General features: G+C 26.5%; 1 protein-coding gene across 2 annotated transcripts in view; it reads left to right on the top strand.

Annotated features, from left to right (window-relative positions):
• The first annotated feature begins 4,418 nt into the window (after window positions 1-4,418).
• Window positions 4,419-12,935, top strand: part of LOC107449138 (GIGYF family protein Gyf) — a 45,736-nt gene continuing 37,219 nt past the window's right edge. The window contains exons 1-6 of one of the 2 annotated variants that reach the window (XM_071182244.1): window positions 4,430-4,479; window positions 5,263-5,366; window positions 5,866-6,094; window positions 10,691-10,802; window positions 11,327-11,453; window positions 11,848-11,876. In XM_071182244.1, coding sequence (XP_071038345.1) covers window positions 5,924-6,094; window positions 10,691-10,802; window positions 11,327-11,453; window positions 11,848-11,876 — 439 coding nt within the window. In that variant the 5' untranslated portion in view covers window positions 4,430-4,479; window positions 5,263-5,366; window positions 5,866-5,923. Of the gene's footprint in view, window positions 4,480-5,262; window positions 5,367-5,865; window positions 6,095-10,690; window positions 10,803-11,326; window positions 11,454-11,847; window positions 11,877-12,935 lie in introns of both variants that reach the window. The other variant, XM_071182243.1, reaches the window with a different exon arrangement.

Below are 12,935 nucleotides of genomic sequence, written 5' to 3'. Positions count from 1 at the left end.
TAAAAATCGATACATTGCTTCCCGTTAAACCATCATTATATGTTTGATTATCATCGATTATTAATTACAATATTGAACGGGTATAATTAATAGCGATTTCCTGTCCTACCTTGTTTACTTTTAGTATTTTTGTTAAATTTACGTTAACTAATTACTTAAATAAAGGTATTATAAATACTTACTTAAGAAATGCAATTTTCTGTACTTATTCTTAATATATGTACTAATTAATATTACGATCTGTATTTAAGTAAATATATGCCCCCGTTAAATCATGTAATTATAGAAAGGTTTATTTATATTAATTAGTTATCAGCAAAGAGCTTCTTTTTTTTTTTTTTTTTTTTTTTTTTTTTTTTTTTTTTTTTTTTTTTTTTTNTTTTTTTTTTTTTTTAGTTAGACTGATTAGTGGAAATATCAATTCACCAACTTATTAAATACTGGTCCACTTAACAACCAACAACCATATACGTTATTAGGATTGAGGGATTAAAATTAATTATAACTTTCTCTCTTAACTTGTTTGCTAAACATTTATTTTTGAATAGATTATTTCTACCTTTTTTTTTTCATGTTTTGGCATGTTAAATCTGATCTAGCAAATGTCTTTTACCTTTTTTAGTGCTAAAATATGCACTAATATCTAGGTTAAAATGAGGTGACTTAATGCCATATAAGTTTTCGATATTAAATTAGCATCTAGCAATAGCTAGAATAACGATAAAATTTCAAGAATTTTTTGCCACTCTCAGAAGCGCAATTATATTGTGATGCAGTTGTCATTTCCGTGATTACTGATTCATGTTGATAAAAATTTCTGTGTTTATTTTTATCAATTTTTCACTACAATACTATTATTGATAAGGCAAGTTAATATTCAGATTCATAGTATAATGAATGAAACAACCAAGAATCATAGTCATGGTAACCAAGAATATTCTTTGAGTAGTGACTTAGAGCAAACTTATGGTTAAGGGTAATTCAATTATGAGAGCAGTAGTTATGACTATAAAGACAAAATTAGTGTTGATAGTGTTTGTTTTAATTTTGTGACGAGAAGAAATCTAGTGGAAGATGAGGTTAACATAAATGAAACAGTCTGACTTTGAGATGAAACATCAAAAATAAAAAATGTGTGTTTATTGTCTGTATTTCAACAAATTATACTCAGAAATACTTGCAGAAAATGGAGAAGTACCAGTTTTAATTTCATATTTTAATTTAGCATTTTTACCTTCCTAAAAGGATATTATAATGTGATGTTAAAAATTAAAATATTTTTAAATTTTCAAACTTTTGCATGTGTTGAACAAGAATATTAACTATGTGATTGATTAAAGTTTAAGTCAATTTTAAGGTAAAATATTAGGTGGCTTACAAGTCACTTCACCCAAGGTAGTAACTGAGTTCAAAAAAAAATTTTAAAAAAAAAACTTTTTTATTTATAATGAAGTTTAACTTACCACATGAAGAAAAGAGTTGAGTGTAGATATATTTTGTAAAATAATCTACCTATCTTGCAATTTAGTAGTAGATGTTGAGGAAAGTCTGCCCTTTTTATGGTATCTAATACAGTGTTTTAGTGAAAGTTAATGTAGAAAATTATATATATATAAGCACCTACCGGAATAAGTAACAGAGATAATCTGCATTGTTAATCTTTGTTTCTGCATATATTCATATTATATGTTCTTCTTAATTTAGCATTTCTATGTTAAGATGTCCTATTTGTATTTTTAACTCTTGGAATTTTAAACTTTAAGACTGATCCCTTTTTAATAATGGGATGCTACATAATAATGGATGCTTTTTAATAATGGGAAGTAATAGGATACTACAGAAAAAAGAAGTTGAAGGCATGTCTAATTATTTATATTAATTAGCATTTATTATAAAGTTGAGAAGCTGGCGCAAGTAATTTCTAAAAAAACAGTATAGCTTCAAGATCTTTGATAAAGGACATTGATCCTGTCTTAAGGGATCTTTGATAAATCAGATATTTGATGACAAGCAGAGCTGAGAATAGTCTTTCCATAATACCCTGAAAAGAAGGAAAAGCTGTTATTGTTAGGGCTATTTCTTTTAACTTTTCGAGATAGATTTGTATAAGTTCTATAAGTGGTCGTAGAACGATTATATTCCTCTGTTTCTTTAAGGTCTGTGTAGAAACCTTGTTTGTATTTTTTCATGTTTATATCTAAACGCCCCTGGTTCATTATTTTCTTTTAATTCTCAGTTTTCTTTTGAATTATGAGTCAATGTGTTTTTATTTGATTAGAACAAAATTAGTTCTTTCACACTATTACCTTAGGATAAGCTAAAGGTAGTTTTATAACTAGAAATTGAGTGGATACATTTCCTGCAATTAGTTTTGGCTTATTTTTATATTAAAAACCAGGGTTGGGCTTTTGACGTCAAAAAGTGGTTTTTGACATGACAAGGGTATAATACTGGTTTAAACCGTCAAAAACCCGTCAAAAATGTCAAAAACTGAAGTTTGCCAAGAAAATATATAAACTTCAAAACTACCAACAGTTGCCATGCATTATATTGAAATTTAATTATACTATAGGTAATCAGCAGGTTTTAAAATATTTTTTAATTAAAATTAAGGTAAAATAACAGATTTAAAATCTCAGAAATTTATATTCAAATGCATGTGCAGAAAAATTTTGCACAAATTTTTTTTAAATATTTATATTTTGAAAAAAAAAATTTTTTTTTTGATACTTAAGAAAATTAAAAGTTTATTACTATGCATTTTTGACATATAAGGAACATATAACTAATATTTATAAGGAACTTACAAGTTATGTTGTATAAATACAAACTTGATACAAGTGTATAAAAATTTTTTTTTAATGTTATACCGAATATCTTTATTATCCAGTATGTTAATTTGAATTTAAAAGTAGTTATATTTGTGAATAATGATAAATATAATTCATATTGTTTATTATATTTATTTATAATTATTACACTTATCATTTTAAAACAATTTTTACCTCTTATTTTTTTTCCCCACTTGTATTAAGAATACAAATAATGCATATCTTGAAAGCAAGAAGTAATTATTCAACAGCTGAATATTTAGATATTCAACAAAACTATATAGTATTCAGCAAAATGAAATTCACAAGTATTTGGATAAACTAAATTTTCAGCATAGTAAATGAATAGGCTGAATATACTGTAAATCGACACTAACTACTCTGTGTATTTAACAGAAAGCACTTAAATTTGTATTGTCTTATGTTAAAAAGATTATTAAGAAGATTTAAAAGAATATTAAAAAGATTTTTCTTTAAAAGATGTCTAATGTACAAAACTGCTAATGTTTATCTTTAAAAATGTCTAATTTTTAGTATAATCTATACTATACACTAAATTTGGTTATAAATAAATTTCTTAATAATATCACTGCAGATTTTCAATAACACATGAAAATGAATACATAATATTACAAAAGATGTGAGTTTTCAAAAGTACAAGATTTTGGTTACTATTCAAAATATAAGTGTTTCTTCAAAATTTTAAATTAATTTTTTTTAGAACATATTTAGAAACACTATCCTTTAAAAAATATATAAATTTTATGTATTAATTAAATTTCACATATGAATATAGGTTTTTGACAGTGAGGTTTCTGACGTGACGGTTTAAACCATGGTTTAAACTGTCAAAAACTGTCACAAGTCAAAAACCTGCCAACCCTGTTAAAAACACTATCCATAATCTTGGTAGACTTGTGAAAAAATATGATACTCATTTATTAAAATAATGAGAGAAGTGTAACAAAATTTCTTTTTATTTGCAAATGAAAATCCTGCTTAAGAGTGTATTGTCTTTCAAGAGTCAAGTTTAAAAGTTTATAATTGGGCTAACAAATATAAATTGGAAAATTCCTGTCAAGAACTAATAATACCATTGAATGAGAGAAGATTAAAAAAAGGAACATTGAAAAATAAATATTTTTTTAAAAATCAAATACTAAGCATAAATTAAGTAAAGAGACTTTAACAGCTACTACTAACTTAATATATTTTTATTTAAATGAAAGAAAAAAAAATATTAATCTTAATGAAGTTCTTCCTACAAGGCTCATTTTTAGAATATTAAAAGACAAAACAGATTTGCTGTAAAACAATTAAACATTTAATTTAATTGTTTGGATAGTTTTGAATCATTTGTATTGCAGAGCAGAGAAAAAATCTTAAGGTCTATGAAATTGAGGTAATTATTTTTTATACAGCTCTCTAATAACGAAAGATCTTGAGATTCTGTACTTTTAAGAAACAATTTCAATGATACATTTTGCTTCAAATAATTTGAAAAAATGTCCTCACTAATTAAAAATATTTTTATATGCATTTGGATATTTTTTAAACCATTAAATAAACTGATTTATTTTTAATGTTATTTAGCTCTTGAATAAACTATTACAATGGCTGAAACTGCTTTGACTTTTGGTCCTGACTGGTAAGTTTTTTCTTAATTCTGGACTCATAATTTAATCTAATTTAATTGTTGTAAATACCTGTTTACATCTTGTTTTCTTATGCATGCATATTTGATATCTTTTTTTTTTTTTTTTTTAATTTAAAGCTTATCTCGTTAGGAAATAAAATTAAATGTCAAATTTATGTGAACTTTTTTTTAACTGCTCAGTCAGTCTCATTTAATAAGTTTAAATGTTATCTTTTTCAATCAAAATACATCAATAATTTTTATATGTTACTTAAATAATTTCGATATGTGATTCTAGTAAATGTTTTCCTTTCCACATAAGTTAGCATTGCCATGTTTTTATGTATGATGCTGCTATGAATTTTGTTAGGAAAAACTTTCCCCAATTTTTAAATTTTGTTTATTCAGAAATTTTCATGTGTTTACCAGAAATTTTGGTGGTACACGTATAATGTTTGTACACATATGAATTTTTACCAATTAATGTCAATTTTACAAAAATGCTATTGTTTAGGAGGGATTTGATGTTCTATTTAATTTGGTAATTTTGTTGGGGGGGGGGAGTTTTTAATTCTTGGGGGGGGGAAATACCTTAATTTCCTGTGCATTATCTCTGACGGCGTGTAATCCACAGTCAGTGGTTTTTAACCAAGAAGGAAAAATTTCAGCAGACAGTCTGCCTTGCCATATAATCCAATCCATGGATTATGATATAGTTCTTTTAGTCCAGTTTTAATTTATGATGGAAATGACATAAATAATCAATAGAAATACGCAATCTTCTCTCATCGGCAGAATCTACATCTTACATGAGCCAATGGGTATCAGCAGAGACATGATCAAGTTTAAGAGGCATTCACCGTGAAAGCAAACAAAAACCTGATTGGTGAGTTTTGCAGGTAAATATATTTCATCAATAAGGTACTCATTCTCATCTTCAAATTTTTTTACGTGCACGGATTTTTCTTTTCCAGCGTGAATAATCCCTTACGCTTTTATAGCTGAGAAAAATTTATAGTAAATTCGCAATATTTGATGTCAAAAAAAATAATTTTGACAATTTCTTTTTTTTTTTTTTTTTACTGGTAATCTGCAAATTATACTCAAGAAATGTAAATAAAAAAAACTGTGTGCTAGTCCATTAATTTCTTTAAATAGGTTAATTATTTTGCATCACCATGCATTAACAGTATAATTAAATTTATAAAAAAATTATAAGCAAAAATATTTATGCCGGAGAGGATATTAGTTATAAAAATCGAATAGATAATCCCATATTGTAAAAACACAAAGTTTCAACAATTTTTACTTTTAACCTCTAGATTTAATTTACTTTATACTATATTCATATGTTGCATTTAAACTTCATAAATTAATTTTTTTCTTTCATCCCCATAGGATCCGTGCTTATTCTGCTGGGGCAGCTGCATCTAGTGCAGCTAATCCGCCTACGGTGATGAACATACCAAAGTATAGTTTAGCAGAATATCGCTATGGGCGTGAGGAAATGTTGGCCTTAATACCTAAAGATGCAAAAGTACCCACCTGTATGAAAGATTTTCCTCATTTAGTTCGTGAGCAGTTTCAAATGCCTTTGGCTTTGATACCTATGACTGAAGATGAGCAGGTATATAAAATTTTGCTGAAATGTGTAAATTAAATTGCTTCAGATTTCCATTCTAAATCTCTTATTAATTAACATGTTTATTTGCCAACTATCAAATTTTGTTTATTTATTATATTGTTCTGTTTAAGCCTGCCAATTAGATCATATTTTACTGCATAAACATGCAACAACATAACTCATTGCATGAAGTTAAGGTTTAATAAATTTAGACTTAATATTTTAGATTCGCTGAGCAATGCATTTTTAGGTATCTTCCACTAAATAACAACGATAAATAAATAAGTTATATGCAACTCAGGCTTGGGGTTTTGGACGTCATAAACTAGTTTTGGACAGGACACGTGGGTTTTACTGTCTTAAACTGGGTAAAACTGTCCAATTCCTTGAACTTTGGTAAAAGGTAAAAATTCTATAGGTGCAACCATTGTACACATAATAATTACATGTATCAAAACTTCAACTTATCAAAAGAAAGTAAGATAATATAATAGGAAGAGGTTTATAATTTTTAAAACTCCACAATTCATTGAACAACAAAAGTGAATACCTAATCCTTTAAATATAAATATGCTTTTAATACTCATAAATAATGTTTTTGCATAAGGATAAATAATGTAATATTAAAGAATAATAATTTTTTTAAAATAATACTAAATTTGTTTAAAAATTAACCTTTTATTTTTCACAAAACTTTTTTAAAAAAATTTTATTTTTTCTGCATCACAGGATGATAAAAAAGACATTTATTTTTAAAAAAAAATTGTTTTTAATTATAAATATATTAGTTTAAATTGAAAACACAAAATAACTGTAAAATTTATTAACAGCTTTGAAGGGCATAACATCAGTTTCAGTTACTGACACAGGTGATGTATCACCACTATGCTAAAAGAATTGAACATGAATGAAATAACAGTATTCTTGAATAGTACTATAGATAAATAAACCTGTTTATGATTAACCAAGCACTTAGTCCCTAATAGCTTAACCTGTATGGCAAGGTCAAACTTCAGTTATGTAGTATTGAATGCGAGGACCAATTGAACTTGATTACTGATTAATCTTCATTTGTTTAATGTTTAAATTGAAGAGTCAAACAATATTAATAAAACATTATACTTTTAAAAACAAATATTCTGTAGTAGATTTAATTATCAATATGTTATTAGTTCTATGTTTATTTTACATCTTAAGTATTGTTCAGATAAAATTGTGACATAATTTGAGTAAAAGGGTTTAGGACAGTTTTGGACAAAGGGATTTTGGACAGGACGGTTTAAACCGTGGTTTAATCCATTCTGTCCTAAACCTTGCCAACCCTGATGCAACTATAAATAAATTATACTGTAATAATATTGAAATCTAAATAACTTGAATGAATAAAGATAATTTTTAGTGTCCCTTAAGCATTTTCTCAGTTTGCCATCTTGAACACAGTTGCAACAAGAACAATCAACACTTTTTATATCACTCATTATAATGAAGATGGTGTTGTGTTAAAGAGTACAGACTGTTTAATAAAAGTTTATACTTAGTCAAAACTCCTCTATACCTATATGTACAGTAGGGAACCGATTATCCGGAATGATCGGGACCATTGTTATTCCGGATAACTGATTTTTCCGGTTTTCTAAATCGCTACGAAAAGCCGTTTTTTTATTGTTAAACCCAACTAAAAAAAATAATATTTGGAAATAATCTTAAACAGAAAAAAAAAGATGGAGTAATATACTAATGATTATTTCCAAAATGATAGTAAGGTAAACATCTTTCAAAAAAGAATGAAAAATCTTATGAGGAAAAGAAAAAAAAAAAATTTTTTAATGGCGGGAAAATTTATCAAATTTTGTTCTGGTTTTCTAATTTTAAGGTAATGGGTTCTGTACTAATAAAATAAACAATTTGTGTATGTCTCTCAGGGATGAAAGACTTCTGCAAAAAAGCAAAAATTTACCTTTTTCTCCCAATTTTTAAAATTTCCGGCAATGTTCCAAAAACATAGTTATTAGTGGGTTCAATTTTTCACTGAACCCCCTCCCATAACTGCCAAAACCCAAGCCGTCTGAACGATAGCCATACTTGGAACAAACATCTTTGCCTGCAGTAGCCTTATGGGTAAGAAAGATTTTCATGAGAAAATGGGTGGGGTTTCTGCAGGTGCACCGTTATGCAGAAAGGATGGGGTTCTTAGTTGTTGAGCTCTAAGCAGTTTCATTTCACCGGCCGATATTTAATCCGGGGTTTTTCTCCTTGGTGTGCCGTATATTGAATTTGCACATCAGTGCATTGTAGTTTTCTCAACTCCACCGGTTCTTATTTTCATCTGTGAACGATGGAAGTCAATTTGATAGACGAACGCAAAGTGCATATGATGGATACTGCTGAAAAAATATTAATTCAAGTTTGATTGGTTAAATAAAAGAGTCAAGGTGACTAAAACTGTTAGTAACAATCTATCAGAAGATAATGAGTTAGTGACTGTTTTAATTTAAAATGATTATTAAGCCTTATATATTTCTTACTTTTCTTTAATATATATCTTCTTTAATATAGTCAAAGATTTTTAAATTTAAAAAAAAACTTAAATTTCACTTTCCAAATGATTCTGCCATTTTCAATATAAAATAATCTCACGGCAGAGTTAGAAGTTATGTTTTTATATAATGTATTGATATCACAGTATTACATACAGGGTTGGCAAGGTTTAGGACAGAATGGATTAATCCACGGTTTAAACCCTGGTTTAAACCGTCCTGTCCAAAACCCCTTTGTCCAAAACTGTCTTAAACTGTCCAAAACCCTTTTACTCAAATTATGTCACAATTTTATCTGAACAATATTTAAGAGGTAAAATAGAAACAGAACTAATAACATATTGATAATTAAATATACTACAGAATATTTGTTTTTAAAAGTATAATGTTTTATTAATATTATTTGATTCTTCAATTTAAGCATTAAACAAGGGAAGATTAATCAGTAATCAAATTCAATTGGTCCTCTCATTCAATAGTACACAACTGAAGTTTGACCTTGCCATACAGGTTAAGCTATTAGGGACTAAGTGCTTGGTTAGTCATAAACAGGTTTATTTATCTGTAGTACTATTCAAGAATACTTTTATTTCATTCATGTTCAATTCCTTTAGCATAATGGTGATACATCACCAGTGTCAGTGACTGAAACTGATATTATGCACTTCAAAATTGTTAATACATTTTTCAGTTATTTTGTATTTCCAATTTAAACTAATATATTTATATTTTAAAAAAATATATTTTTTTTAAATAGATGTCTTTTTTATCATGCAGAAATTATAGCATTTTTTAAAAAAAAATATTGTGAAAAATAAAAGGTTAATTTTTAAAAAATTTAGTGTTTTTAAAAAAAAAAATGTTATTTTTTAATACTGCATTATTTATCCTTATGCAAAAATATTATTTATCAGTATTAATAGCATATTTATATTTAAAGGATTAGGTATTCACTTTTGTTGCTCAATGAATTATGGAAGTTCAAAAATTATAAACATTTTCCTATTATATTATATTATTTTTTTTATAAGTTAAAGTAAATTGCATAAAAAATATCAAATATTTATTGATACATGTAATTATTATGTGTACAATGGTTACACCTATAGAATTTTTACCTTTTACCAAAGTTCAAGGTTTTGGACAGTTTTACCCAGTTTAGGACAGTTTTATCCAGTTTAGGACAGTTTTACCCAGTTTAGGACAGTAAAACCCATGTGTCCTGTCCAAAACCAGTTAAAGACGTCCAAAACCCCAACCCTGATTACATAGAACACTCCTTCCCCCCACCTCTAAGTGTCTGTGTTGTAAAAGTTCAGTTTTTTTTTTTATTTTTACGACATTCAAATGAGTACAGTTGAAACAAAGATGCCAAATTTTTGATTTTTTTTTTATACATTTTTAATTCAGAGACATTTAAAAAATTGAATTTGTTAAATGGAATGGTGTGGTAAAATTCAAATGTTCTGTAACATTTAATTATTTTTTATTAATTCAGGAGAAAGAAGCTTGATTGTGGTAAATTTTAAATATCAATAATTGCTTCTAGCAACAGCATTGTGTTAGAAGATACTGAATACTTTATTTTTATGGGGTGGTCTATTAAATATTTTTTTTGCTTAATCTAATAGCATAAAGCTAGTGTGAAAAGGGCAACAAATAATAAGTAAATAAAAACATTGGAATTATTTTAGCTTCATTATTTGTGTTGGTAATTGCTTTAAAATTTTGTGCAAGATTTTGTAGTGGAGTTCATTACTGATTAATTGATGTTAATTTTTTCTCTCTGTACAAAAAAGGGGTAATTCAGCAAATAGCTTTATATTATGTTCATATCTTTCCCTGTAAAAGTAACCTTATCTAAATGTGGTATTCATTGGTATTTAAAAATTGGCCCATTTAATTTATTCCCTAAACACAAACAAAAACTGATATAAGAAACATAAATACATGACTTGAAAAATAATAAAAACAATCTATTGTTTTAGTTAACATTCATTCTTAAATATTACTCAACAGAAACATTTTCATAATCTGGTTTTATGTTTTTTCCCTTTTTTAGCGTCTTTGGACTCGAGTTAATAGTGATGCAGCTTTAAGAGCTTCTGGGAACCCAAGAGGTGGTATGGGTAGAATTGGGCGTGGTGGATCTGTAGACAGAGGAAGAGGACGTGGTGAGTTTTAGTTTTAAAATTAAATTTCATTCCATATAATTTTGTTTATTTTAATTACACACATTGAATATTTCACTTTTTTTGTGGGGTAATTAATGTGTTTTGTAGTTTTCATACTATTACATTTGTATCTCATTGTTCCAGAACCTAATATGCTTTTAATTGTGTAACTTTCCCAAAATTTAGCCATTTACAATAGATTTTTTCCCTCCTATTTTTATGATACTTAAAATGTGTTCAATTTATTTTATATCAGAGGTTAATCTGAATTAATATATATAATTTTGTAGCACTTGATTCTTTTAAGATAGTTAACCTTGAGAGTTATCAACAGGACTTTTTATTAAATAGATGTAGGTAAATGCTATGACCTATCACAAGGAAGAAAAGTTTTTTTTCCTCTCCCATATGTTCTTTTAAATATCTTTATCTAGTGATAATTCTAATGAATTAGTTTAAACTTTTCTAAGTCAGTTTTTTAAATACTACTAAAGATTTTATGCCTGCCCTACTATTTTTTATAGGTCGTGGCGGTTATTATCAGAGGGGGCTAATACATGACGATGATGATGGTTTACATGGTTTTTCACGTCCAAAACAAGTAGAGAGAAGTTTAAGTGCGAATGAAAGAGATATGCGATGGGATGACAGGTATATAATTAAGTATTAAACTGTTTTCTTCTCTTTTCTTTTCTTATCCTTTTTTTTTTTTTTTTTTTTTTTTTTTTTTTTTTTTTTTTTTTTTTTTTTTTTTTTTTTTTTTTTTTTTGGGCATTTATTGCTCGAAACTTAACTTAGTAATTGGAATGTTAGGAATCTAAAAAATAGAATGCCTAAATAACTTCTGATCTTAGGATAAATTTTTTAGAAGCTAACAAGTAATCTCAATGGTTCCTATGATAATATTTAATTCAAAATGTGATACTAAAAATTCAAATATTTTGCAGAATTTCTTGAGCAGAAAAAGATATTTTATATAATTATGTTTTCGTTTTTTTGATATTTTGAATTGTAAATTCTAAAAGTTATTTATATTTTATTTTAGAGATCGACGATACGATCGACCTTATTCAGGTAAGAATTTACTTTTGGTTTACAAAAAAAATTTCTTGTTATGTTACTCAAAATTTCCTTGTGTTATATCATGCCTAGAATGTAGAAAAGTTATAAAATGTTTATCATTTAGTGTCAATGATCATCATTCACTAAAGTAAATGCATCTTCAATAAATGGTTAAAAGTGTTTGATATTATAAAATACATTTTATAGCAATGAATGAGAAATATTGAAGCTTACAAAAGCTTTTTAAATTATCGTGAATCTTTGAAATTAAATTTTACTAACCAAGTAAATAGACTATTTTATAACCTTTTCTTCTTCAAATTAAAAATTGTAGCTTGTGTTTTATAAATATAAATTCAGTAAAAGTAACACATAAATGTAACAATATAACCTTTAGTGTATTTGTATTCTTTAATTTTTCTAATTTTTTTCCCCTGTGCATTTTGGTTTATAAAATCAAATGTTTTCAGGGCAAATAAAATTTTTATGTGTGCATAAGCACTTTGTCTTTTTTTTTTAACATTGATATTTATATGTAATTACAGAGTTAATGTATCATTTCAAAAGTAGAATAGAATTTCAAGATGTATAGATAATGTCACCAATTGTCAAGTTTTACTTGTTGCTATAATTTTATCAACTTATTGTTTTATGTAGTGTGTGGTCTAATAATTTCAGGGGAAATGAGGATTATAAAAAAATTCATAAATTGAATTCAAGCTGTAAAATGTAGAGTTATTTCAGCTTCAATAAAGATTATTTTATTTAAAATACATCTTTTTTCTGACTTAAACCAAATTATTTTCTTCCTAGTTATCTTTTTTTATTTTTTTTAAAGGGGGGGGGGGTTCTAAATGAACTAGGTTTTTATTTTTTTCCTTGACAAAAGTAGTTTCATCTATATATATATATTTAGTTACTTTTAAAATATGATTTTGATTTTTAAATAAATCATTGAAATACGTTTTTTTACACACATGTTTTGGTTAAAGAAAAGTTAAAAGGGATAAAATTAGATTTAAACACATTCATTTTGGAATAAATTTATTGAAACTAAATTTAAAAAATTCT

Source organism: Parasteatoda tepidariorum, chromosome 6 (assembly GCF_043381705.1).
Source record: "Parasteatoda tepidariorum isolate YZ-2023 chromosome 6, CAS_Ptep_4.0, whole genome shotgun sequence".
NCBI lineage: Eukaryota > Metazoa > Arthropoda > Arachnida > Araneae > Theridiidae > Parasteatoda > Parasteatoda tepidariorum.
The sequence above is the reverse complement of the archived record's forward strand: the minus strand, read 5'-3'. Positions and strand labels throughout refer to the sequence as shown.